Source organism: Hemicordylus capensis, chromosome 9 (assembly GCF_027244095.1).
Source record: "Hemicordylus capensis ecotype Gifberg chromosome 9, rHemCap1.1.pri, whole genome shotgun sequence".
Lineage (NCBI taxonomy): Eukaryota > Metazoa > Chordata > Lepidosauria > Squamata > Cordylidae > Hemicordylus > Hemicordylus capensis.
Window position 1 is genome coordinate 8,320,810 of NC_069665.1, and position 27,482 is coordinate 8,348,291.

The 27,482-nt window shown below is 45.0% G+C and overlaps 1 protein-coding gene across 2 annotated transcripts in view; it reads right to left on the reverse strand.

Annotated features, from left to right (window-relative positions):
- Window positions 1-27,482, reverse strand: part of CMIP (c-Maf inducing protein) — a 181,251-nt gene that overhangs the window by 75,723 nt on the left and 78,046 nt on the right. For both annotated transcript variants that reach the window (XM_053271156.1, XM_053271157.1), the window contains exons 2-3: window positions 14,247-14,372; window positions 3,379-3,429 (exon numbers count right to left, since the gene is read on the reverse strand). In XM_053271156.1, coding sequence (XP_053127131.1) covers window positions 3,379-3,429; window positions 14,247-14,372 — 177 coding nt within the window. The remainder of the gene's footprint in view (window positions 1-3,378; window positions 3,430-14,246; window positions 14,373-27,482) is intronic.

Below are 27,482 nucleotides of genomic sequence, written 5' to 3' on the forward strand. Positions count from 1 at the left end.
AGGATGGGGCTATAAGGCAGTATCCAGCCTCTGTGTTGCTGCAGGATACCTGGGGGGCCAGTAAAATAGTCCCTGCGGGCCGAATCCGGCCCCCGGGCCTTATGTTGTGCAGGCCTGGGTTAAGTTAACAATGGACAAATGGTTGTCCTCTCTCCATGGAGTAATCTTTGGAGGACATTCCTGTCAATGTCCATTTCCATTTCTCTGACAACACTGATTACATTTTGAAGTGGTGGTTGTGTTTTTAAAAGTTTGCAAAGCTTTTAAAACACGCTTGGGAAATTTGGCCTCCGCAGGCTTGATGGTCAGGACAAGAACACACTGAAAACTGAAAGTCTTGCAATGCTAATCACCTCTTTTCCATTTCTAGTGTTGTCCCCCCAGGATGGCACGGACCACCCCAGCTGGTTCATGGACTGTCAGGTGTAGCACACTACTGAAGACCTGTAAATCCGAGGCACAGGTACAGCAAGGTCAGCCTCCAAGACAGAGATGAATACAGCCCACTTACTAAGGTCACCTTAAGTGGTGCAATGGGGAAATGCTTGACTAACAAGCAGAAGGTTGCTGGTTCGAATCCCCACAGGTATGTTTCCCAGACTATGGAAAACATCTGTATCAGACAGCAGTGATATAGGAAGATGCTGAAAGACATCATCTCACACTGAGCGGGTGGAGGCAATGGTCAACCCCTCCTGTATTCTACCAAAGACAACCACAGGGCTCTGTAAGTGCCAGGGGTCAAAATCAACTTGACGACACACTTTACCTTTACTAAACCCAGCTTATCACTCCTGTGTTTTAAAGTCCCTCAGTACTGTGTTGTTTTTGATTTTGTTTTTAATTCATTATTGTTGTTGTTGCTGTTTATTAAAAATATATTTAAATAATACAATGTTAAAAATATTTATATTCAGCTTTTCAAGAAAAAGGTTTTCAAAGCAAAGTTATCAGAACATGGTTCCCTGTTCTCAAAAGGGCTCCCTGTTCAAAGATAAACAGAAAGTAGGCACTGGCAACAGCCACTGGAGGGATGCTGTGCTGGGGTTGGATAGGGCCAGTTGCTCTCCCCTTGCTAAGTTTAAGCGAGTCACCACTTTAAAAGGTGCCTCTTTCCCAATTAACATTTTTATCCTCCCCTTTGGTGTCACTCTGTGATAATGTCACTAAACCAGGGCTGTACAACTAGACCAGACCCTGATGTGGGACTAAAACTCCCCCCATCATAGGAACATAGACAGATGCCAAATACTGAGTCAGACCATTGGTCCATCTAGCTCAGTATTGTCTACACAGACTGGCAGCAGCTTCTCCAAGGTTGCAGGCAGGAGTCTCTCTCAGTCCTATCTGGAGATGCTGCCAGGGAGGGAACTTGGAAGCCCCTAGATGCTCTTCCCAGAGCAGCTCCATCCCCTGAGGGGAATCTCTTACAGTGCTCATACATCAAGTCTCCCATTGAAATGCAAACCAGGGTGGAGCCTGCTTAGCAAAGGGGACAAATTCATGCTTGCTACCATAAGACCAGCTCTTCCATCCCCAGCCACTGGGGCCAACAGTCAGGAATAATGGGAGTTGTCATCTGCAGGAGGCCTGAAGCTGTGTATCTGTGCACTAGGCAATTTGTTTGTTGCAGTTTGTCTCATAAGAGCATAAGAACAGCCCTGCGGGATCAGGCCCAAAGCCTAGCTAGTCCAGCCTGTTTCACACAGTGGCCCACCAGAGCCCTGCTGTGGGTCTCCCAAGTGACTAAAAGTTTTAGCCACAATTTTAAGGCTCTCCAAGGGGCTGTGATGCTACCAAAGCCTCCCCACCAAAGAACACAGCCCAGCAGTTGCACGTCTCAAGGATTGCCAGGACGACCATCTTTCCAACGCCCCCTTGGACCCATCTCTCTGAGCTCTAAGAACTGTCTAATCAAAGAGGAAGTTTCTCGTTTTGTTTTCTGTGTGAAGCACTTGCAGATTTTTTCTATGAGGTGTCGTTCAGTATACAACTCCCCTCTGGGAAGTTGTACAGCCCAGGAACAGTTTTACAATGTGCTGAGCTGTTTTGTCTGCAGGCTCTTTAAATCTTTTTTCGGCAGCTATTATTTCACGTCTTGGGAGAGCCAGGGCCGTCAATGCGGAAGAGGCACGACAAAAAGGAAGGACGCTGCAGCTGTGATCTCTGCTCAGGCATGGCAGTTGTGGCTAAAGGCTACTTTAGCGCCAACTGTAACAGATGGACACAGCTTTCAAATAGCAGAGATTAGGCCAGCAAGTCCACCAGTCGGGAAGATGTCCTAGTGGTGCAGGAAGGAAGATAGAGCACGGAGTAGTGGTTAGAGCGTTGGACTAAGCCCGGGAAGACCCGAGTTCAAATCCCCATTCAACCATGACACTCACTGGGTGACTCTGGGCCAGTCATGTGTCTCTCAGCCAAACCTACCTCACAGGGTTGTTGAGAGGATAAAAATAACCACGTACACTGCTCTGAGCTCCTCGGAGGAAGAGCGGGATATAAATGTAATGAATGAATGAATGAATGAATGAATGAACGAATGTCTTCTTTGCTATGAACCACACCGCCTATTGAGAGCATCTGGAGTGGTTTGTCTGCAGTTGCCACCGGCACATCTGGTGGCTACTCAGGGACGGGCCTTCTCCATTGCTGCCCCGAGGCTTTGGAACACACTTCTGGCTGAAATAAGAGCCTCCCCATCTCTTACAACTTTTTAAAAGGCCGCCAAGACACAATTGTTCACCCAGGCTTTTAATCAGATATTGTTTTAATTGTGTTCTTAATAGTTTTTTTTTAATTGTTGTCATGTTTTAATCTTTTTATCTGCTGCTTTTATGGTTTTGTTGTAAACCGCCCAGAGACTTGCATTTTGGGCAGTATACAAATGTGTTAAACAAACAAACAAACAAACGTAGCTCTGCCGACAGAGTCTCCTGAAGCCACGGAAGCTGTCCCTGAAAAGACTACAATTCCCAGGATGACTTGCAGAAGACAAATGTGTGTTTGGGGGTGGGGGCAGGGGGGAGACAGTCTCCCAGCAGTCCTTTTGAAATATAAACAGTGCTCTGCTGCTCAGAATGAAAAGAGTTTACACAGTTTACACAGAAGCCTGTCTAATAAGCCCAGACAGGTGCCTTTGGATGGCTGATGCTTTGGCTCTGAATTGAAGTGTCTTTTCCACTCGCAGCTCAATAGCTGGTCGCCCAAACCATCAGAGCAGGGCTGCCTTTGAAGTACCTCCGAATCAAATATGGGCTGCTTCACACAGCCCTAAGAAATAATATAATACATTAAAAAAAAAAAAAAAGACAGATGGCAAGAGTGAGTTCCATGATTATGTCTAAACGATCATTACAGGAATACAAACAAAGAACCTACCTTCCACTGCAAGGAATGAAACCACTGATCCCTCAGGTAACTGTTTGCAGCCTGCAATTAAAAAGGGAGAGAGAGAACATAAATGCAGCCATTAGTTTCTACTAATGCTACACCCCATTAAGCCAAAAACACAAGCCGATCACTCACATGGTCTTTAAAGGCTGGAAACCAGCCCATAACGTCATTTGGTTGAACCCTTTCACCTGGCACATCTACTACTGGATTGCTGCTAGCTTCAAAACATGTCCTTCACGTACGCAAAGGACTGCTCTCTAAAAGCTCCAAGGAGTTGATTCTTCTGGCTCAGAGGTCGGTTCGCTTCGAAAGGCAGAAGTAAATGAGAGTGCACCAGCCTCCCTCTTTTATTTATTTATTTTTCTTAAATTCATTTGGCTTTCTGCTTGCCCATACAAGATGCACTGGAGCTGGGTCTGCTCAGAGGACTTGGAAGACCGTGCAAAACAATCTTAAGGATTTTGATTCCAAACAGATAAAAAAGGATAAGGCCTGCACTATCAGCCACCAAACTCAACACTGTAGTATCACTGGAGAAGGTATGGCGAGGAGGTTTAGTGCTGTGCTTCCCTTGTTTTCTATGCACATATAGGATGCTCTACACTTCTTATATTCATACCTATAGAAGGTTTCCTTCTGAACTTGCGTAACCTTAAACTTTTGTAACCCACAGATCTTGCTTTTCACTGAAAACCTTGTAATTGCCTTCATGCTCGTCTTCCTATTTTTATTTTCATTCTTGTATTTATGTTTTGACTTCATATATCCTTTTCGTACCAATTAGTAAGTATCGTATCATATATCCTTTTCGTACCAATTAGTAGGGTTTACTTAAAGCATCCTTCTAACCACCTGAAAAAGGGAGGATAGATAAGATATGCTCCAAGAACAATATCTTAATTAGAATGCCCTTGGCAGTTGTCCAAGTGTTTGGGTCCCTCCACTGAGAAGGTGAACCCATCAGACCATCTCCAGGTGTTGTTTATGAGTTCTGTAAAAGTATAAAAATGCAGCAGGACACCACAATAATTGGAACCTTGGTGAAGACCTAAAGACTCGGGAAAGTGCTATGCAGCCAGCTGGCTCCAGGGGGTTCATCCACCGTCATCTCTGGGGTTCCTGATAAGCAGCAAGGCCATATGGTATATCTTTGTTCTGTAATCCTCTTTCGGTATTATTCAGCTCTACCTAATAAAACCTCTTTGGCATTTACACTGGAGTCAGCTTATTGTCTTCAAATCTTAGAACCTGTTGGTCACCGGCTGGCCACCAGTGCCAATATAAACATCCTAGAGGATGAAGAAGGTGTCATACACGGAATACTCCATGATTTGTTAGCCATTGCAAAAACCTCTCTCAATGCAGTGCAGAAGGTTTCCAACTTTTGGTCCCCAGATGTTGGACTACAGCGCCTGTCAACCCCGGCCACAATGATGGCTGGAGGTGATGGGAGTTGTAGTTCAACATCTGGGAACCTCTGCACGACATTAAGAGAGGTAGGCAATAAAATACGAATTCTTGTGAACGTGATTCTTTCAAATAACTATCTTATAGAGACATTTTCCAGCTGAAGGAACGGGATTGGCTCTCCAGAATCACCTGACTCCCTGCAGTGTGCACCCACATGGAAATCAGTGTCTAACTCATGAAGTCTACACTCAGTGGTTTGCCATCAGAGGTGTCTGTGGCTAGAATTGTTGGGAATTAACTAATGCCAGGTTCCCAACCTTGTTAAACAAGTGTACCTTCTTTCACAAACCTTCAGCTGAAGTGCCCCATAATATGTGTGTGTGTGTGTGTGGTTGTCTTTGGTAGAATACAGGAGGGGTTTGCCATTGCCATCTCCCGTGCAGTGTGAGAGGATGCCTTTCAGCATCTTCCTCTATCGCTGCTGCCTGATATAGGTCTTTCCCATAGTCTGGGAAACATACCAGTGGGGATTCAAACTGGCAACCTCTGGCTTGCTAGTCAAGTCACTTCCCCGCTGTGCCATTAATTGGCTTATTCATGTATAAAAAGGTAAAGTGTGCCATCAAGTCGATTTTGACTCCTGGCACTCACAGAGCCCTGTGGTTGTCTTGGGTAGAATACAGGAGGGGTTGACCATTGCCATCTCCCGCGCAGTGTGAGATGATGCCTTTCAGCATCTTCTATATTGCTGCTGCCTGATAAAGGTATGCGGGGAAATGCTTGATTAACAAGCAGAAGGTATTCTTGAGTACGCCCACTGAAATTAATGAAACAAGTTTCTTGCTCTATTAATTTCCACGAGAATACCCAGTGCTAACTTACTGAAGCCTGTCAGTCAGGCTGAGGGGAGGAGTATGCTGAGCTTCAGCACGCAGCCAGCCAATCAGGAGCCGAGGGGGGTGCTCTTCACCCTCCTCCCTCTCCTTCTGCAGTGGAGACATCGCCGAGAAGGAGCAAGAAGTCCTCAGACAGGGAGCAATTGGTGCGGCTGCAACATGGGAAGGCAGGAGGGGTCCGAGTACCCCGAGAGCCCTTCCAGTCTCCCAGAGGTACTAGCACCCCCTGTCGGGAACGTCTGGACTACGGGAACACTGCAAGTTGCAGGCCTCTTGGCAAAGCGGGCCATATTGCCTGACTCATCCTCTGCCATCCTACAGTATCCCCCTCTGTTGACATCTGTTTTACTCAGGCGGACAATGAGAAATGCTCTGCACAGAGAATAAATTACAAAGAACACAGCCGCCTTTGCTGCTGGGCCCTTCTTGCACAAACCATTTCAACAACCCCAGTCTTCAACATCAACAAGAGGAGGAAGAAAAAAACATCAGCCGGCACCCAGCAGACATTTTTTTGCACGCAAGCTCCCTTTCATTCGGTGTGCAGCTAGCGACAGTTTCCTTGAGCAACACCAACCGGACTGCTTCTTCCCCAAAAGCTAGAGGAATGAATGTGCTTGGTCTAGTTAAGCCCTGCTAACTAAGCAAAGAGGCATCTTTCAAAGCGGTGAATCTCTTTATATTTAGCAGGCGGAGAGTAACTGGCCCTGTCCAATCCCAGAACAACATCCCTCCAGCTGCTGTTGCTGGTATCTGCCTTATGTTTCTTTTTAGATTGTGAGCCCTTTGGGGACAAGGGACCATCTTGATGAATTATTTATTTTTCTGTGTAAGCCGCTTTGAGAACTTTGGTTGACAAGCGGTATATCAATAATATAATATAATATAATATAATATAATATAATATAATATAATATAATATAATATAAATTTATAATAATTTATAAATATATAGAGAGAGGAGAACTGGTCTTGTGGTAGCAAGCATAACTTGTCCCCCTAGCTAAGCAGGGTCCACCCTGGTTGCATTTGAATAGGAGACTAGAAGTGTGAGCAGTTTAAGATATTCCCCTCAGAGGATGGAGCCGTTCCAGGAAAAGCATCAAGGTTCCAGATTCCCTCCCTGATTTCTCCAAGACAGGGCTGAGAGAGATTCCTGCCTGCAACCTTGGAGAAGCTGCTGCCAGTCTGTGAGGACAGTACTGAGCTAGCTAGACCAATGGTCTGACTCGGTATACGGCAGCTTCCTATGGTCCTATCGTAGTCGTAGTAATAGTCTACACAGCATTTGGATGTTTCCTAGGGATGCATCATGTAGGCTTTGGGCTTGCAATCTCCCCTTAGGTTTCTTGCTCTTCAGTTTTCCAACAAGAATTATTCCCCCCACCACCTCCTGATCCTTACTGTTTCTTCTAATTTTTTATTGATTGCTTTGGGCAATGTTCATTTTGTGACCAGGCTTAAGCATGTCAATGAAAAGACACTATTGAGGGAGGGAGGCCAAAAGCAATGCTGAACTTTGAACTGTGCAAATACAGTTCTGTTAAAAATTCACATCGTTACTAGGGAACCTGCAAGGTGTTCTTTAGCCTCTCTGCCTCTCTCTCTCTCTCTCTCTCTCTCTCTCTCTCTCTCTCACCACCACCACCACCCCTGATTTTCCAGAGTGGGGATGGGGCTGTAGAGCAGTGGTGGAGCATCTGGCTTTGCAAGCAGGCTCAATCCATGGTAGCATCTCCAGGTAGAGCTAGGAGAGATTCCTGCCTGCAACCTTGGAGGGCGGCTGCTGCCAGTCCGTGTAGAGTATCCCTGAGCTAGATAGACCAAGGGCCTGACTCAGTAGAAGGCAGCTTCCTGTGTTGCTCCTTCCACATGGCCATGGGATGCATTGAATTTCTGAATGGCCAATGGCCATTCGGAAATTCCGTACGTGTCTATGGCCCTTTGGAAGGAACCAGTGAGCATTCCCTGTCATTCATTGTAGTACATTCTGTAGGGCACCTGTTTTGCACACAGAAGGTCCCAGCTTCAATCCCCGGCAGCATATCCAGGTAGGGCTGGGAGAGACTCTTGCCTGGAACCGTGGAGGGCCGCCGTCAGTCCGTAAGACCACTTGAACCAGTTCCAAACCGGTTCAGAGTATCGAAAACTTGTTAGGACAAGTGTAAAGTAAAGTAAAGTTGTGCCGTGTCGAGTCGGTGTTGACTCCTGGAGACCACAGAGCCCTGTGGTTGTCTTGGGTAGAATACAGGAGGGGCTGACCATTACCATCTCCTGCGCAATATGAGGTGATGCCTTTCAGCATCTTCTTATATCGCTGCTGCACAATATAGATGTTTCCCATAGCCTTGGAAACACACCAGCGGGGATTCAAACCAGCAACCTCTTGCTCCCCAGGCAAGTTATTTCCCCACTGTGCCATTAGGTGGCTAGGTCACGTGCATGCTCCCAAACCGCTGTTTCCCAGTTAGGTAGGAGAAGGTGGGGAGAGTGTGAGGGAGGTGCTGGGTAGGACAGGTTTTCCTCCTACCTTGTTAAAATGCTGGTTGTTATATATAGAGAGATATAATTAATTAATTAATATACCGCCCGACTCCAAAGGCTCTAGGTGGTTAACAAAAAATAAACACACTCAGTGTTCCCTCTAACAGGGATTCCCAGATGTTCACTACAACTCCGAGCATCCCCAGTTGAAATGGCCTCTGGCTGGGCATTATGGGAGTTGTAGTCAACAACCATCTGCGAATCCCTGTTAGAGGGAACAATGAACACAATGAGAACAAAATAAAATCAACTCTTAGAACAATTTTAAACATTCAGAGCTTACCCAAAGCCTGACTAAAAGGATGTGTCTTAAGGGCTCTTTGGAAGGGTGGGAAAGATGTTAAGCCACTAACATCTATAGGGAGCACATTCCACAGCCCAGGAGCAACCACGAGAAGGCCTGCTCCCAAGTAACCACCAGAAGAGCTGGCAGCATCCAGAGGTGGACCTCTCTCAATGACCTTAATGTACAGTGGGGATCATGCAGAAGAAGGTGCTCTCTCTCTCTCTCTCTCTCTCTCTCTCTCTCTCTCTCTCTCTCGAACAAAGTCCTCAATTGTTTATGAAAGCTGGGTAGGACGGCACTGCCATACCCAGCTCCTGCCTCACACACGATTGCTCCCCCTCCTCCCACTAAGGATGTGCACAGAACTGGTTCAGAGGCCCTTTATGGGCCTCCGAACCAGTTTGAGCGACCGGCAGTTCTGCCGGTTCGAAGGCAGGGGGGTTCGCTGTAAGGGCGGGGGAGGGTGCACTTACCACACCCTCCGCTTTCCCCCCGCCGGCACTCCACTGCAAACTGTTCCGGCAGGGCGGCAGGGTACTTCCCTGCCTCCCTGTCTGCTCCTTGGACTGCCGCCTTGTCCACGCCTTACTCCGAACCGTTCGAACCGGTTCGGAGTAAGCAGAATGTGCATGCACACGTCGTGCTCGCTCATGTGCATGTTGGGTGTGTGCAATGTGCGTCCGTGCTCAGGTACTTCCGCTTACTTCTGGACCGATGAGTGGATGGGGCAGCAGGCAGATCCGCTGCTGCCCCACCGGACTGATTTGCAATGGAGCGCCGGAGGGGGTAAAGTGGAGGGAGCTGCAAGTGCAAGTGCACCCTCCCCCACCCTTAAAGTCAACCTCCCCATCTTCGGATTTCCCCTGCCCGGTTCTGTGCACATCACTACTTCCCACTTAGTAGTTTGCTCATACACAAGCAGAAACTGAGAACGGGTATGCAGCTCCCGAACTTGAGTAGGATACTTGTCCTATCCAGCTTTCGATTGTGTCAACTGCCTTCGTGCATAGACAGTACTGAGCTACATGGACCAATAACATGATTCAGCATACGGGGACTTCCTGTGTTTCTAAATCCCTATATTTAGCAAGCTGTGCATCTTGGGCGAGCCAGGCTGAGTGATAGGCTTTCCATGACCCAAGCCAATATTATCCCAGAAAGGATAATTTATATGCAAAGGAAGGAAATTCTGAAAGGTGGATATCGGGACACAAGCCTAAAATAGAAGCAGGTACCAAAAAAACAAAACAAAACAAGGATGAAAGGACAGGGGACATACAAACAATTGCATTCCTAATCGAGGCAAACCTTTGCCCTGGATTTTCCCTAGGAAAAAGACTGCCATGCGGTTCAGAAAATGGCAAGTTGCAGATTATCTGCAGCTATTGTTATGCTTATCAGGAATTTCTGCTTGTTTTTCCTCCTGGGCACACCTGATTGCCAGGAATAGACTAAAAAAAAAAAAAAAAAATAGCAACGCCACAGGGCAGAACTCACTTGGCCAAATTTAGAACCAGCTTTAATCAAATACTGAAAGGGGAAAGTGCGTCTTTGCAACTGGTCTTCCTTCCAAGCAACCCACAAGCAAAGCCCTACAGGTGGAATACCACCCATGGGCAGTGTTCTCTCTAGTTTTTTGTTCATCTGTAGGTGGAATGAGTTTTGTTCTGGGCAGCAGTATCAAGGCAAAGTATTTTTGCATATGCATTCAGAGTGGGGCCTCCCTGAGTCAACCTGAGTGGGATCTAAAATTGAGCAGAGATCAAAAAAGACATCCAAAAAGCACTTGCTTTCGAGGGAACACTGCCCATTACTAGAGCTGTCCCGACCATTCGAGAGAAGCATTTATAAATTGAATTAATAATAATAATAATAATAATAATAATAATAATAATAATAATAATAATATGGCTCAAGGGTCATACAGCTCAAGCACTGGCTGAAGGCCAACAGCCAGTAATGGGACAATAGCCAACCCATAGAAACATAGGAAGCTGCCTTACAACGAGTCAGACCACTGGTCCATCTAGCTCAGTCCTGTTCACACTGACTGGAAGGGGTTCTCCAAGGTTTCAGGCAGGAGTCTCTCCCAGCCCTACCTGGAGATGCTGTCAGGGGCTGGACTTGGAACCGTCACATACAAAATAGATGCTCCACCACTGAGCTATCACCACCTAAGGGCACAGCGGGGAAATGACTTGACTAGCAAGCCAGAGGTTACCAGTTTGAATCCCCGCTGGATAGAGGAAGATGCTGAAAGGTATCATCTTATACTACGCGGGAAATGGTAATGGTCAACCCCTCCTGTAGTCTACCAAAGACAACCACAGGGCTCTGTGGGCGCCAGGAGTCGACACCGACTCAACGGCACACTTTACTTTGCCACAAGGCTAGTTCTCTACCTCACTGCAACAGGGGATGATGGGAGCTGTAGTCCAATGACATCTGAGGACCCACATTTGAGAACCCCTGCAGTAAACAATACTGAGTTAGATGAGTTAATGGTCCAATTTGGTAAAAGGAAGCTTTGTATATTTGTACAAGTTATCCCAAGATTGTCTCTCTATATATGGCTATAAGCTATCACCTCATAACTCAAAACCATGAGCTCCAAAAACATACAATTCAAATTATTTGTATTACGGTCCTCCTTGTTTCTAAGTTTTTCAGCCACAAGTTTCCACAGGCAAATGAGAACAAGAAACCTTTTGGGGAGAGAGAGGAAAAGGAAACCTGTGATTTGCAAAGATGAGTGCGAAATTCTGATGCACTTTACCTTAAATTTTGGCAGAAGGAAAAAGCGAGGGAGCTGTGGTATTCTTTGCCTCACGTACCTTTGCCCAATTACCTTCTTTATTGTGTCATGACTTAAATAATTCCCCGAGTAATTGGTTTCTATTTTAGTGCTCTAATCCTGGACTCGCCTAGCAGTGGGACTGTATCCAACCGGTCCTGCCTGGATGGGAAATCCATTACTGTGCTGCATCCACAGCGGGTCACGCATCACGAATCCAGACGCAACAGCTCCGAATGAAAACATATGGGAGCGATTGTGTCTGTGTGAGGACGCCAAGCTGTTCCTCAAGGCTGAAGGGGTCCCTCCTTCCAGCCCTTGCAAGAGGGCTCCAACACAAACATACATAGCAGCCCAGAATCCATTCAATGCCATTATCAGTGTTGATGAAACAATATTGTGATCTCAGATCTTGGAGATGGAAACAATATGTGAGCAAAGCATTTCCCTTGCTGATGCCCGTTTCTCACGACTGCTATTAATTTGCTTTCGGAAAACAAGAAAAGAAAAAGAAACACGGCAGGCTGCGGCAGATAAAAATCTACCCAGCCTGCCAAATTCCCTTTCTACTTGGCCAGGAGTTTTGAATGCAAGGTTGCAGCCATTTTTCATAGTAAACAGCCTTTTAAAATCAGGCTAGCAATGAACATGAGAATACAGGATAAGAATTTGAAGCAGGATAAGAATTTGAAAAGTAGCACAGGTGGTATGACAACATGAAAATCTTTCCTTGTGTGGTCCACCCCACTTTATTATGATGTTGCACTATTTTCTTGTGTGGTTGCTGGATGTAATTCTGGGCAGGTTTGGAGTCTTGAGTTTTTCATTGCAGTTGGCATTTGAATGATTTATTCCCCTGCTAGCTGAGCAAAGAGGCACCTTTTAGGAACATAGGAAGCTGCCATATACAGAGTCAGACCATCGGTCCATCTAGCTCAGTACTGTCTACACAGACTATCTACACAGACTGGCAGTGGCTTCTCTAGGTTTGCAGGCAGGAGTCTCTCTCAGCCCTATCCTGGAGATGCCAGGGAGATAACTTGGAACCTTCTGCATACAAGCATGCACATACTCATCCCAGAGTAGCCTCATCCCCTAAGAGGAATATCTTACAGTGCTCACACATGGAGTCTCCCATTCAAATTCAAATGATGGTGGACCCTGCTTAGCTAAGGGGACAATTCATGCTTTCTACCACAAGACCATCTCTCACCTTTTAAAGTGGTGATTCTCTTACATTAGCAGGAGAACAACTTCCCTAATTCAATTCCAGTGGCTCTTGCTGGTGCCAGACCGCAGTTTGGCAGTTCCGTGAACACCCCTAAGATACGCCCCTGATTTTACCTGCCCAGTCAGACCACTGGGAGAGACTCTGATCTACACAACAACCCTTGCTGGAGTCTGGCCAGCGAGCACCAAGAAGACTTTTCTCAATGGTGCACAGTGTTACTTCGATTGCCAATGTACTTCTGGGCAAAATACAAGGTGCTGGTGGATCACCAATAAAACCATAGACGGCTTGGGACCAGTCAGGGTCTCTGCATGAGCCCCACTGCTTGTTAAGGTCATCTGGGGAGGTCCGTCTATAGCTGCCACTGGCAGGTCAGGCCTTCTTGTAAGGTTTCAGCAAGAATCTTTCCCAGCCCTACCTGGACATGCTGGAGATTGTAGCTAGAATGTTCTGCGTGCAAAGCTCTACAATCGAGCTAGTGCCCCATCTCAATAGAAATTATTTATAGGTAGCTGCCATCTGGTGGATCAGACCCTTGGTCCATCTAGCTCAATACTGTCTGCTCTAACTGGCTCCAGCTAACCAAGGTTTCAAGGCCTTTCCTCGCCCGACCATGGAGATGATAGATGCTGGCTCCTTATTACAGGCTGAGTATCCCTAATCCGGACATCCGAAATGCGTCAAAATCCAGAAATCACCACGGCGTGCGCCCGCAGCACCAACAAAACATTATTTTCACATGAAACTTGAATTTCATCTCCACCTAAAATGCCATGTTTGAGTCTAACATGACCAGCAACATTATTGTGTTGAAAATTTTCTTGCAATTAGTTTTCATTACATTTATAGCTACAAAACATTATTTTCACATGAAACTTGAATTTCATCTCCACCTAAAATGCCATGTTTGAGTCTAACATGACCAGCAACATTATTGTGTTGAAAATTTTCTTGCAATTAGTTTTCATTACATTTATAGCTACCCATAGTTATCATAAATTCAATGCTTATTTGTTTTTATACTTTAAATAAAACCGAAAGAAATAAAATACAGTGTACAGTAACCTTTTGTGTTTAGACTTGGATCCCATGCCCAAGATATCTCATTATAGTACGCAAATTTTCCAAAATCCGGAAAAGTCTGAAATCCGGAACACTTCTGGTCCCAAGCAGTTTGGATAAGGGATATTCAACCTGTATCAAGAAAGAAGTCCCCACCCCAACTGATGACCAATTTGCACAATCAGCAGAAATGTGGTAAAGCCCCTTCTGGAATGTAACACTTCCGGCTGAAGGGGCTAGCATGATTGAATATTCCAACAGCAATCTCTCTCTCTCTCTCTCTCTCTCTCTCTCTCACACACACACACACACACACACACACACACACATACATATACAGAGTTAAAGAGATGTGGATCCAAGTTTGAAAACTCTCTGGTCTAAGCCAAACTCTTTCGCCACCCACTGAAGATTGTACCAAAGATACAACGGTTTCCAAGGATCCAAAAGAATACCAAAAGGTCTTGGATGCTATTCCTCTCACGGCCATTTGCAAAAGTCTACTGGCATGTACCAAGGCTGTTCTTAGTGGATGTTGGATCAGTGTTAGTACATTCTCACATCCAGCAAACAGAGTCAAAATGATTTAACAGTGGACGCTAGAGAACGATTCATTCATGTTTACTATACCTGCAGCAAGACGGTACCCCCCGGGATCGTGAGCTGTAAACAATACTTGGGGGCATTCTCCCAAGAGAGCAACTGGACATCTTCAATTGAGCTGTAGGAAATTGCATTTTCCATGTACCCAGTTGGCTGCAAAACACAAACAAGAAAGAGAGAAAAGTGTAAGCACATCAAATAGATCCCCAACAAGGATTAAGTCAAGCGTTTCACAATTGTTTTCAGCTGACCATTTACCCAAATCAATGTAAAATAAGTAAGATTGTATTTAGGAATATGTCAGTCTTTCATGTCTACAGGGAGTGAAGAGGGTTGTGTCCACCACAAAAATCTTCATTGGTAAATATTATGCCAGTTGGAGAAAATATGCACAATTTCCCTTATTTTGCATAATTTATTACATATTTTAACTACTTGCATAATTTATTCTTGTTCTGCAAATCACTGAGGAGGCAAAGAGCTATACAAGGCGTATTGAAACTCTGTCACCGACAAACTGGAAACTTGCGTTTCTCAAAATTAAAGCCGAGATCTTCAGGAACACAATACCATATTATGTCCCTGGCAGTGGTGAAGGCCAGACCACTCAGGATTGCACAGTCCATGCCACAGAAGCCAGCGAGTAACAGCCAAACACGGTATCTTTCCTTTGCAGGGTACCTATTCTATAGTCTTCTATAGCAGCTTCCTATGTTCCAGATCGGCTTGGACAGCAAGAGAAATCTAGCCTGGAAAGCATTCTGCAGGGTTTGGCCTAACCCAGGAAGACAGTATTTTCTACAAGGAATCTGGCCCATTTTCTGAATAAGTTTGAAAATGCCAAGAAAGCTTCACTTGTAAGGTAAATAAACCAACCACATCCATTCCTTTACTTCCATAAGAAATTAATGCAGAGCAAAATCCTCGCTTCACTAAAAATGTTCTTTGCCACCTCTTTGCTCCTCCAATTTAGTTGTTCTAGTCTCTCCTTGCAAGTAAAAAACTGGGAGCAGGGGGAGAAACCTTGCTGCAATTCTCACCTTCTGTTTTGGTTCTGCTGTCCCAAAGCAGCAGCATCAAGCACACGGCAGATATCTGAACATTAACCTTGTCAGTGACTCCTAGACCTCCAGCAATGAATCTTACCCACTTGGCACAGATCAGCGTCTGATCAGTTAACCTGCTAACTGGGCAAAGATGCATCTTTTAAAAGTGGCGGTTCTCTTTATTTAGAACAGGGGGGAGAGCAACTGGCCCTATCCATCCCCAGCACAGCATCCCTCCAGTGACTGTTGCTGGTGTCTAGCTTATGTTTCATTTCAGATTGTGAGCCCTTTGGGACAGAGAGCTTTCTTTCTCTCTCTCTCTATGTAAACCGCTTTGGGGACTTTTTGTTGAAAAGGTAAAGTTGTGCCATCGATTCGGTGTTGACTCCTGGCGCCCACAGAGCCCTGTGTTTGTCTTTGGTAGAATACAGGAGGGGTTTGCCATTGCCTTCTCCCTCACAGTATGAGATGATGCCTTTCAGCATCTTCCTACATCGCTGCTGCCCGATATAGGTGTTTCCCATAGTCTGAGAAACAGACCAGCGGAGATTCGAACCGGCAACCTCTTGCTCCCTAGGCAAGTTACTTCCCCGCTGCGCCATTAGGTAGTAACCCAATTTATATCCAGGGCAAAAAAATCCACTATTTGTGTCAGTTGGCAGGGACAACTTCCGAGTTCGCAGTAAAGCCTCCCCATAAATTCATGATAAAACCTGCTGTGCGTATAAGCCCCAAGACATCAGGGACAACTCTAGAACAACTATGGGAGCAAAAGGAGGGGGGCAAATAAAATTATTGGGTTTTTTTTTTTTTGAGGATTTTGCTATACATTAAATACTTACAGAGTCAAGGTAATTAATGTTGTTAGTTTATTTATCTTACCAATGAGATAAATGCTTGCTCGACATTTTCATTTACTCAGAAAATGGGCCAGATTCCTTGGAGAAAACATAGTATTTTTGGATTACACCAACCCTTCCAATTTGCTTTCCAGGCTAGTATTCTCTTCCTGTTCAAGATCATGTGGCAAGCAAGCCGGGGGTGGGGAGAGGTCAGTACCTGGGTAGCTGAAATCTGCAGGGTGGATGGTCCTGCACCCTCTGCATGCACGGTCGCATCCAGCACAGTTCCTGGCCCGGAAGGAAGCTAAGGGGTTGGCCTGGCTCCTGGGAGGCTGGAGGAGTCTCCTTGTTCGAGGGTGGAGGAGGGAGTGAAGGAGGCTTCTTTAAACCAGGGATTCTCATCGTTGGGTCCCCAGATGTTACTGGACTTCAACTCCCATAATCCCCAGCCCCAGTGGCCTTTGTTTGGGGATCATGGAAGCTGAATTCCAATAACATCTGGGGACCCAACGTTGAGGATCCCTGCTTTAAACGACACCAGCCTTCTAAAATAATTAGTTCAGGTTATCGGTCATATTATGACCGTTTTGTCTGACACTTTTTGAGGAAGCGGGGGAACCAGAAATGCATGACATCCTTGCAAGCAGGTGCGAATCCCAAATTTTAAAAATAAAACGTCAGGGTTAGAGAAAACAGAATGTTGGTTTTCAGGCTGGTGCTGGGAGGTGTGACTGTTTTAACCTTTTATATTTGTTTTAATTGTTTTTATGTTATTGTTAACTGCCCCCAGGGACGAAAGTTTGGGCGGTATACAAGTTAAATAAATAAATAATAGTTGCTAAGAAATGCATTAATGTGATACACTTTCATCACACACACACACACACACACACAAAATACATTTTTATAATGCATACTGAGCAGCTGCAGTGAACTGGGGTTTCTGGAAAATCAAGGCCACAGTGACACTGGAAAAGGAGATGCTCAAAAACCTTTTAATTCTTTGCTTTCAAAAAAAGCACAAGCTCTAGTGGAAACACAGAGCCTAGCTCACTTTCCCTTTGAGCCCAGAAAACACAGCCATGAATTCTCACACAGAAAAATTAAGTGAACAAATTTTGGGGGCTGCAGATACACCCAACTGTTGAACGCATTCACTTTTTAGGTTTTGCAAGCTGCTATGCCAAGGGTTCTCAAAACTGGGTCCCAGATGTTGTTGGACAACAACTCCCATCACCCCCAGCCACAATGGCTGATGGGAGTTGTCATCCAACACACCTGGGCACCGAAGTTCGAGAACCTTTGTGCTATACTATCATTGCATGCACACAAAACTCCTGCTGAAACGCTTCTGATCCTTCTCCCCCATGCAATACTAAAACGATACTTTTTTAGTTTTTATTTTACTTTTTTTGAAATAAGATCAACACTTCCTGGCTTGAGAACCTAAGCTAAATTACATTTCTCAACAACACTTTTTGTCCTAAAATTTCATATCACATGCTGCTACTGAAAAACTACTCTGTGCACCCTTAAAACAAAGAGATTCTTATGCAGGAAACCTGATAACCTTGTGTTTATTCATTTACCCACGATATCATTCCACAGTTGTGATTGAAGTCCCAGTGGTTGCTCCTGAAGTTAATACATCCCCTGCTAACTGAGAAGAGAGGCAGCTTTTTAAAGTGGTGATTCTCTTTATTGAGCCAGGGGAGAGCAACTGGCCCTATCTATCCCCAGCACAACATCCCTCCAGTGGCTGTTGCTGGTGTCTGTCTTCTGTTTCTTTTTCTATATGCTACCTACTGGAGTGCAATCACCTCATTCAAAACCACAGACACAAGATCCTTTGGTGATCAACATCACAAACACTGGCGGTGTAGATTAATAGCACATACAAGGTCTGCTTTGTTTAAGAGAGGTTATCTAAAAACATGCCTAAAAAATTATAGGAACATCAGGAGACAGCAAAAATCATGAGAATACAGTGGGAAGCATTCTTCTCTTTCTAATGAGTACCATGAACTAAATGCAAACCTCAAAAATACTCCAGAGCTACAAAGAATTCAGGAAGCAAATTGGTCTAAGCCTGAGATCAATTTCTAGGAGGTAACAGAACCTGGAACAGAAGCAGTATTCAACTATGTCTATACTACAAACCAAATGTGGTTCAACTGTGGTCTGGGGGCTAGCATTGAAAGTGTTTTCAAGTGGCTTCTGAGACTTTAGTGAAAAACACAGAAAAATCCTGAAGATACATTTAAAGACATTTCCACGATCTGCTGAAGAGCCAAGCCATTTTTCAGTATAAATTTTAAAATGTTAAAGTTGCTTGCCTCTTCAGCAGGTCAAGTGGCTGCAATGGAAGCTATGGTTTCTCTTTTAAAACATTATAATTGGAGGGGATATAATTCAACAGCCAACGGGTAAATATTTGTAAATTGTTTTTATATTTGGTTTATAATGTTGTGCTTTTCTTTCAGAGCAGTAGTAGCTAAATACTATCAACGTGATAAGATGTTATATGTGGGTGTAACTATCATCTGATTTTTCTTTGAGTTTTGCATTCAAGAAATATGTGTGTTGATAGATAGATAGATAGATAGATAGATAGATAGATAGATAGATAGATAGATAGATAGATATGAACAGGAGGGAAATTAATGGAATCAAATGGGGAGACAAGTTTCAGAACACAGAGCAAGTGAACAAGCAACCTTTAAAGCATCCTCCGATGTGATAGCGGTAAGATCTAAAAAAGATAGTGACTTTCAAAGAACAGAACAGATATTATCATTGATAGACACATCCTCCTTGCCTAATTCTTTTTGGAAGCCATCAAAGATGGCGGTCGCCATCTCACATTGTGGCAGTGAAATCCACACCAATTACATACTGTGTGAAATATTTTCTTCTGTCGGTCCCACATCTACTGCCAACAGGTTTTACTGGATCACTCATGGTCCAGCATTATAGGAAAGAAAGCTCCCTCTATCCACTTTCCCTATATCAGGGGTTCCCAACCTTGGGTCTACAAGTATTGTTGGATACAATTCCCAGAATCCCTAACCACAATTTGGACACTGGGATTATAGGAGTTGTCGTCCAAAATCTGGGAGCCCAAGGTTCGGAACCTCATGTATAATTTTAACATATCTCTTCTCTCTCCTGCTTGCTTTTAGTCATATTTATTCAAGCTAAAAAATCCCAAATACTGTAGCCCTTTCCCAAAGGGAAGGTACGCCAACCCCTACAAGAACGTATTGATGTGGAATTCCAACCTCAATTCTTTGAAGAGAAGCAAGGGTCCCTTCACAACATGCATCAATGTAAACATGTGTGAGAAGAAGCAAACCCATCCACTCAAGTAGACAGGAAACTGCCTTATACCAAATCAGTCAATTGATCATCCATCTCAGTATTGCCTACACTGACTGGTAGCAGCTCTCCAAGGTTTCAAGCAGGAGTCTCCCCCAGCCCTTCCTGGAGATGCCAAGGAATGAACCTGGGACATTCTGCAAGTATGCAGATGCTCTACCACTGAGTTATGGCCCCATCACCTAAGGGGAATACCTTACAGCAGAGATTCTCAACAGTGGATCTCCAAATGTTATTGGACTTCAGCTCCCATAATCCTCAGCCCCGGTGGCCTTTGGTTGGGGATTATGGGAGTTGAAGTCCAATAACATCTGGGGACCCAACGTTGAGAATCCCTGTCTTGCAGCACTCACATGTAGCCTCCCATCCAAATGCAAACCAGGGCAGACCCTGCTTAACAAAAGAGAGAATTCATGCTTGCTACCCCCAAACCAGCTTCCCTCCCACACCTGTGGTTGTTTGCCATCCGTTTTACTGAAAAATGGGGAAGGGACCCACCTAACTCAATCAAATTCAGGACAACCACCGCAGGGCAGAGAATGAAAACCATGGTCTGAGCCCCGCCCCCTCACTCACAGAAGAGATGGGCACAATTATTCAGGTTGCTCTCTCACGGCTATGACTGCAGAGTAATGTTGAGTTGGATTCTCTGCCATGAAATCACTCAAAAAACTAAAGCCACCTCTGCAACCTGAGTCATTGGTTCCTTCTGATGCAGCAGCTACTTCTGGTGTTCAGGCTTGGCAACATCAGTTAGCATGAATCACCTTGCTTGATAAACAAGCAACCCGAGCCTCAGAGTATTTAGACTCTTGTCTTGGGAGTGGACATACTTCAAAACATATGAGAACATAAGAAAAAGGCCTGCTAGATGCCAAAAGCCCATCTAATCTAGCCCACGGTTTTTAAGAGAGTGCCTTCTTTGTCATTAACCCTGCCACCTCTTACGATCTTCAGGATTGGTCCGGTTATGGTTGCCACCAGCTCGTCTGGTGGCAACCTGGGCTTCGGAATAGACTCCCCACCAAAATAAGAGCATCTTCATCTCTGTTTGCTTTCAGGAAGATCCTCAAGACTTACCTGTTTTGGCAGGCTTTTCATAAGAATTAATTTTAATAATTTGTTTTAATAACTTTTATGCTATTGTTTTTTACTGCATGCTATGGATATTAATGTGACTTTTATATTGTTTTTAAATTTTGTACACCACCTAGAGAGGTATATATACCAGGCGGTATAAAAATATGATAAATAAATAAATGATCTAGCATCCCGCTTCACACAGTGGTTAGGCACTGCAGGAGAGCAGGGGAAGCACTCCGTCCTGATGGTGTTCCCTAGCACCTGGTGTTCAGGGGCACACTCTCTCCGATCCCGATGAAAATATCCAGCTATCCAGGTCCATAGCCATTGATAGCCTTTATCCTCCATGGATCAGTCTAACCGCCTTTTGAAATCACCACACCGATGGCCACCACCACATCCGACGCCAGCAAATTCCATTGTTTAACTACACATTGCATAAATGATTCCTTTTCTCTGTCCTGACTCTCCCAGCATGTAGCTTCAACAGATAGCCCCAGATTCAAATATTATGAGAGAGGGATAAAAACATCTCTCTCTCTCTCCCTCTCCAGTTGATCCACACCATGCATAACGGTATACACCCTTATCATGAATCCCCTCTACTTTCTGCAAATATCTTTATTTAGGGGGGTCAATAAATTCTCTTTCAGGCAATAAACTTACATACTTCCCAAGAAATGGTTTCTCTCTCATCTTGTTTTAATTATTTCTAATTTCATCTCTTTTTCTTAGGAAAAGCCAAGATTTCCTTCAGTTTCAAACATATTTATAAATCTTTGACATATAAATCTTTGCTGCTCCGAGGCCAAGGGACATTCCTGGCTCTCTGACAGCTGCATGCCAAAAGATTCCATAAATCATCGACTTGGAGGATCAGATGCATTTAAAATGAAAGGAACGTCAAGACCCAACTGGCACAGCCGGGCTTGCTCTGGAGTTTCTGGGAACTAGCAACAATAAGAGTCAGTTACACAAAATCCTGTTCGCTTGTTTCCATGGAAAGTTTAATAAAAGGGAATGAACAAACATAACCAGGACTATGAATGAGTCCTCTGCGTTGCTGGTCATCAACTTCTCCAGAACCGTGACACTCCATGAACAAACCTGTAATCTGCCAACCACATTTCTAGATTATTATTGCTTTTCTAATATCTATTTTGTCTCTCCTTCCCCATTTTTGACTTTGACTCTTTCAGAACTTTTCCAAGACTAAAACTTGGAAGCCACAGTCTCTGCATGGTTGCTCAGCAGGGCGAATCCCTAGGGCTCGAGGTCAGAGGGCTATAAAGTCATGCATGGTGTGGAGACAGTTGATAGAGAGACATTTTTCGCCCTCTCGCATAACACTAGAACCAGGAGTCATCATCTCATGAAACTGAGCGCCAAGAAATTTAGGACTGACAAAAGGAAGTACTTTTTCGAACAATGCATACTCAAACTAGGGAATTCTCTGCCACTAGATGTGGTGACAGCCAACACACAGCCTGGATGGCTTTATGAGGGGTCTAGAGGGCGCAGTGGGGAGATGACTTGATTAGCAAGCCAGAGGTTGCTGGTTCGAATCCCCACTGGCGTGTTTCCTAGATTATGGGAAACACCTATATCGGGCAGCAGTGATATAGGAAGATGCTGAAAGGCATCATCACATACTGTGCGGGAGATGGCAATGGTAAACTCCTCCTGTATTCTACCAATGGACCTCCTCCTCTGCCCTCCCATGTGATCTGATCCAGAGTAAAATCTGGGCAGTGCATTTGAAATCTGTGTAAATCCGGGTGGAATTTTGCATCCAAGTGGAGGAGCCAAAATCTGGGGGCTACCCTAAATTCCAGGGGACATGGCAACCTTAGTGATGGGGATTATAGTCCAACATCCAGGGACACACTGTGACTGCAGATTATGGGAATTGTAGTTGCAGGAGAGTAACAGCAGGAGAGAGGGCGTGCCTTCACCTCTTGCCTGTGGGCAACTCAGAGGCATCTGGTGGGCCACTGTGTGAAACAGGATGCTGGACTAGATGGGACTTCTTGGGCCTGATCCAGCAGGGCTGCTCTTATGTTCTAACAACATCCAGGGACTCAAGTTTGAGAAACTTTGAGTTAGGCTAGTTCCACAATATCTCAAACCTTGAAACTGGTAGACATATGGCTACTCGGGGACGGGCCTTCTCCGTTGCAACCCCTGGACTTTGGAATGTGCTCCCTGTTGAAAGAAGAGCCTCCCCATCTCTGGCAACTTTTAAAAAGGCGCTGAAGACACACTTGTTCACCCAGGCTTTTAATTAGATTTATAGTTTTAAATAATTTTAGAACTGGGTTTTAAAATGTTTTTAATCTTTTAATCATTTTTAATTTGTTTCATTTGTATTGTTTTTGTTGTACCCCACCCAGAGACACAGGTTTCGGATGGCATACAAATATGATAAATAAATAAATAACGAGCAAATATAGTCGGAGAATCCACTTGGGCTGACATATGTTGACAGCGTTCCCTCCTACTGACAAACCATGAAAACACCTTGGGGCCCCGTCTTGGTTTCTCTTCCACATTTTAAAAATGGGAACACTGAGAATTTAACCATAGATTGTCACTGTGAAGGTGAACGAGTTAAGGGTTACAATCAAAAGTACATGTTGCAGAGTGCGAGGAAGCATACGCACATTTCATATCATAACTCCATTTTATTTTATTTTTTTAAGTGCGTGCTCTCTCTTAACTGAATGGGAAGTAACTTTAATTACGGTGTCATCTTTTCTTAAAAACAGAAAGAAGAAGTCTTCTTAGACTGCGGTTTCTCAATCTGTTCTAGTGCTGTCTCGCTTGAGCTGCCCTTACACACACAGAGAAACACACAAACACACCCGCCTCCTCCAGTTCTTATTCATAGTTTCACAATGACTGGTTTGAATGGCAAGGAAGCCAAGCTGTTTATTCAGCCGTCTAGAGGGTCACTGCGATGCAGAATGTGCACCCAATATGGGAGTCAAAAGAAAAACACACACACATACTGTAGAAACATACGGCAGCGATTCTACTATCCCACAGATGTGTCGCTTCAGAAATACGCATGACACAACATGATCCCAACGAGGAAATGCAAGCATTCTTTAATGTGCAGAAACACAATTTGTGGTTTCCATTTAAAAGATTATCATAGGCAAAAGGAAGTGACCAAATAATTGGACAGGTGCCGGAATGTTAATATCAGTCTTGCAATCTGGAGCTGCTCCATATGTGCAGATAAATCACTTGATTTCTCATCATGGGAACATAGGAAGCTGCCATATAGTTAGTCAGACCATTGGTCCATCTAGCTCAGTATTGTCTGCACAGACTGGCAGCGGCTTCTCCAAGATTGCAGGCAGGAGTCTCTCTCAGCCCTATCTTGGAGATGCCAGGGAGGGAACTTTGAATTTTTTGCATGCAAGCATTCCGATGCTCTTCCCAGAGCAGGCCCATCCCCTAAGGGGACTATTTTACAGTGCTCACACATGTAATCTCCCATTCAATGCCAACAAAGGCAGACCCTGCTTAACAAAGGGGACAATTCATACTTGCTATCCGAAGATCAGCTCATCCTGTTTACCGAACACCTAGCCCCCATGCATACTTGCCCTGGGCTGTTCACACAATGGAGACCTGGTTTTGACCTGCATGTGTGAATGGGCCATCAGAAACCAGACGCTACTGGGAAATGCAGAAGTGGGATATGCAGGCAAGGAACCCACTCCCACTGCGACTCCCCAGAAACCTAAGAACATAAGAAGAGCCCTGCTGGATCAGGCCCAAGGCACGGTCAACCAGATATTTCTAAGAAGCCCACAAGCAGGAGATGAAGGCATGCCTCCTCTCCCACCACCGCTCCTCTGCAACTGGTATTCAGAAACATACGAGCTCTAAATCTGGAGATTGCATGGAGCCCTCACCTTTGAGGCTAAAGGTAAAGTGGGCCATCGAGTCTGTGTCGACTCCTGGCAACCACAGAGCCCTGTGGTTTTTCTTTGGTAGAAAACAGGAGGGGTTGACCATTGCCATCTCCTGCGCAGTATGAGATGATGCCTTTCAGCATCTTCCCATATCGCTGCTGCCCAATATAGGTGTTTCCAATAGTCTGGGAAACATCCCAGCGGGGATCCGAACCTTGCTCGCTAGGCAAGTCATTTCCCCACTGCGTCATTAGGTGGCGCCCTTAAAAAGGCCCCTTTGTAGTCCCCCCACCCCACAAAAAAAGGCCCATATGTGAGTGGAGATGTGACTGGTTAATTGCAAAGTCTGCTGTGTCCAGACCTTGATTTATAGCCTACGCACGAGTCTGATCACTTGGGCTGCCCATTTCTGCACCTTTGCAGAAAAGGAGAATGGAATACATTCAAGAAAAAAGCTTGAACCACCGGGACAGTCCCATACAGCCCATTCTAATGAGTGTGACTCCACATCTGATTTGCTGCTTTGCTTGTCTGTGTCAGCTCAGCTGCGGAGCACACTGGCCCAGTCCACACAGAGCCCAGACTGAATCTGGTCTTCCCATAAGGTCCCCTAGATTTGTATGAGGGGAGTGATGATCCTGTTTCCGATCTTGACTTACAATGAACCAGGAACTGATGCACTGCCCAGACAAGGTGATCCCGGCTTCTTCCAGCCCGAGCTTGCAAACAAACAAGGATCAGAAGCTAGAGTTCTTGCGGGGCTTGGTGCCTGTCTACCTACAGACCTGCCTCTCCCATCCAGTTACATCCCGTCCGGTTAGATGGCCCTCTTGTCGGTCCCTGATTTCCGAGAGGTTTGGGGCTCTCGGACCCGTAAAAGGGCCCTTTGGGTTGCTCCCCCACTTCTTTGGAACTTTCTTCCACTCCAGATTAGTTGAGCCCCTTCCTTATTGGTCTTCAAATCACTACTGAAGACTATTCTTTTTCGCCAGGCTTTTGCCCTGTAGTTCACCTATTTGTTTTTTTGGGTAGTTACTTTAGTTTTTGATTTAGAATGTAATTTTTAACGTTGCTTTGTTTGCATGTTTTTGTGCACCACCCGGAGTCTTCAGAGAGGGCGGTATATTAAATGTTTCTAATAAATAAATAATAAATTAGTTGCCCATTTGTTTCTGGATCCAATTCAAGGTGCTGGTGATGACCTTTAAAGGCCTTAACAGTTTGGGCCCTGGAAACGCAAGGGACTGCCTTCTCCCAAGGGTTTCTCCCCACCCAGCAAAGTCTTCAGAGGGGCCTTTGCTCCAAGTGCTGACATTGAGAGAGCCTAAATTGCGGTGCACACAGGACAAGGCCTTCACTGTGGTTGCCCCAGGCTCCGGAATGCTCTCTTCGTGAATGTCCACTCTTTGAAATCTGTGGCTGCTTCTAAAAAACAACTAAAGACCTTTTTATTTGTGCAGGCTTTTACCCCTTAGGGCCTGCCAGATCTCTCAGCTATCCTGCTTCTGTTTGTCTTTTTTTTTATGCTTGGCCTTGTATTTTAACTTTCGTAAACCACCTTGGGATGTCTTATGAAAGTGGTATAAAAATCAAACAATAAAATGAACAAACAGCTCTGCCTTGTTCTAAACCAGGATCAAAGCTAGAATCAAACCCCCCCCCACGTGCGAAGGGGATAGGTGAACTCAGGTGCCCAAGGTTAATGGACAATTAAAGCCCAATTCAGTCCGCTTTGTGGGGGTCTTCTTTGTATTCAGTACTTCTCTGTTCACCCAAAAGCTATTTTTCATGGCCAGAGGTTTATATATATCTACACACACACGTGTGTGTGTGTGTGTGTACGTGTGTGTGTGTGTGTGTATTGTTTTCTCTTTTTACTGTGTGTATTCTGTGTATATTGATATTTGATCTAAGATCGTAAATAAACAACAACAACATATATACAGCGAGGGAAATAAGTATTTGATCCCCTGCTGATTTTGTCCGTTTGCCCTCTGACACAGAAATGACCAGGCTATAATTGGAATGGTAGGTTTATTGTAGCTGTGAGAGACGGAATAACAACAAACAAACCCTCAAAAGCCCAGTGCCCAAAAGTCAGCGATGGATTTGCATTGTAGTGAGGGAAATAAGTATTCGATCCCCTATCAACCAGCAAGATTTCAGGCTCCCAGGTGTCTTTTCACTATATGCAGGTCACGAGATGAGATGAGGAACACCCTCTGTAAGGGAGTGCTCCTAATCCCAGCTTGTTACAGTACCTGTATAAAAGACACCTGTCCATAGAAGCAAGCAATCACTCAGCTTCCAAACTCACCACCATGCCCAAGACCAAAGAGCTGTCGAAGGATGTCAGGGACAAGGTTGTAGACCTGCACAAGCCTGGACTGGGCTACAAGACTATCTCCAAGCAGCTTGTGAGAAGGTGACTACAGCTGGCACGATAACTCGCAAATGGAAGAAACACAAAATAACTGTCAATCTCCCTCGGTCTGGGGCTCCATGCAAGATCTCACCTCGTGGAGTTGCAATGATCATGAGAACGGTGACAAAGCAGCCCAGAACTACACGGGGGGAACTTGTCAATGATCTCAGGGCAGCCAGAACCATAGTCACCAAGAAAACAATTGGTAACACACTACGCCGTGAAGGACTGAAATCTTGCAGTGCCCGCAAGGTCCCCCTGCTCAAGGCAGCACATGTACAGGCCCGTCTGCAGTTTGCCAATGCACATCTGAATGATCCAGAGGAGAACTGGGCGAAAGTGTTGTGGTCAGATGAGACCAAAATCGAGCTCTTTGGCATCCACTCAACTCGCCATGTGTGGAGGAGGAGGAATGCTGCCTGTGAGCCCAAGAACACCATCCCCACCGTCAAACATGGAGGTGGACACATTATGCTTTGGGGGTGTTTTTCTGCTAAGGGGACAGGACACCTTCACCGCATCGAAGGGACGATGGACGGGACCATGTACCGTCAGATCTT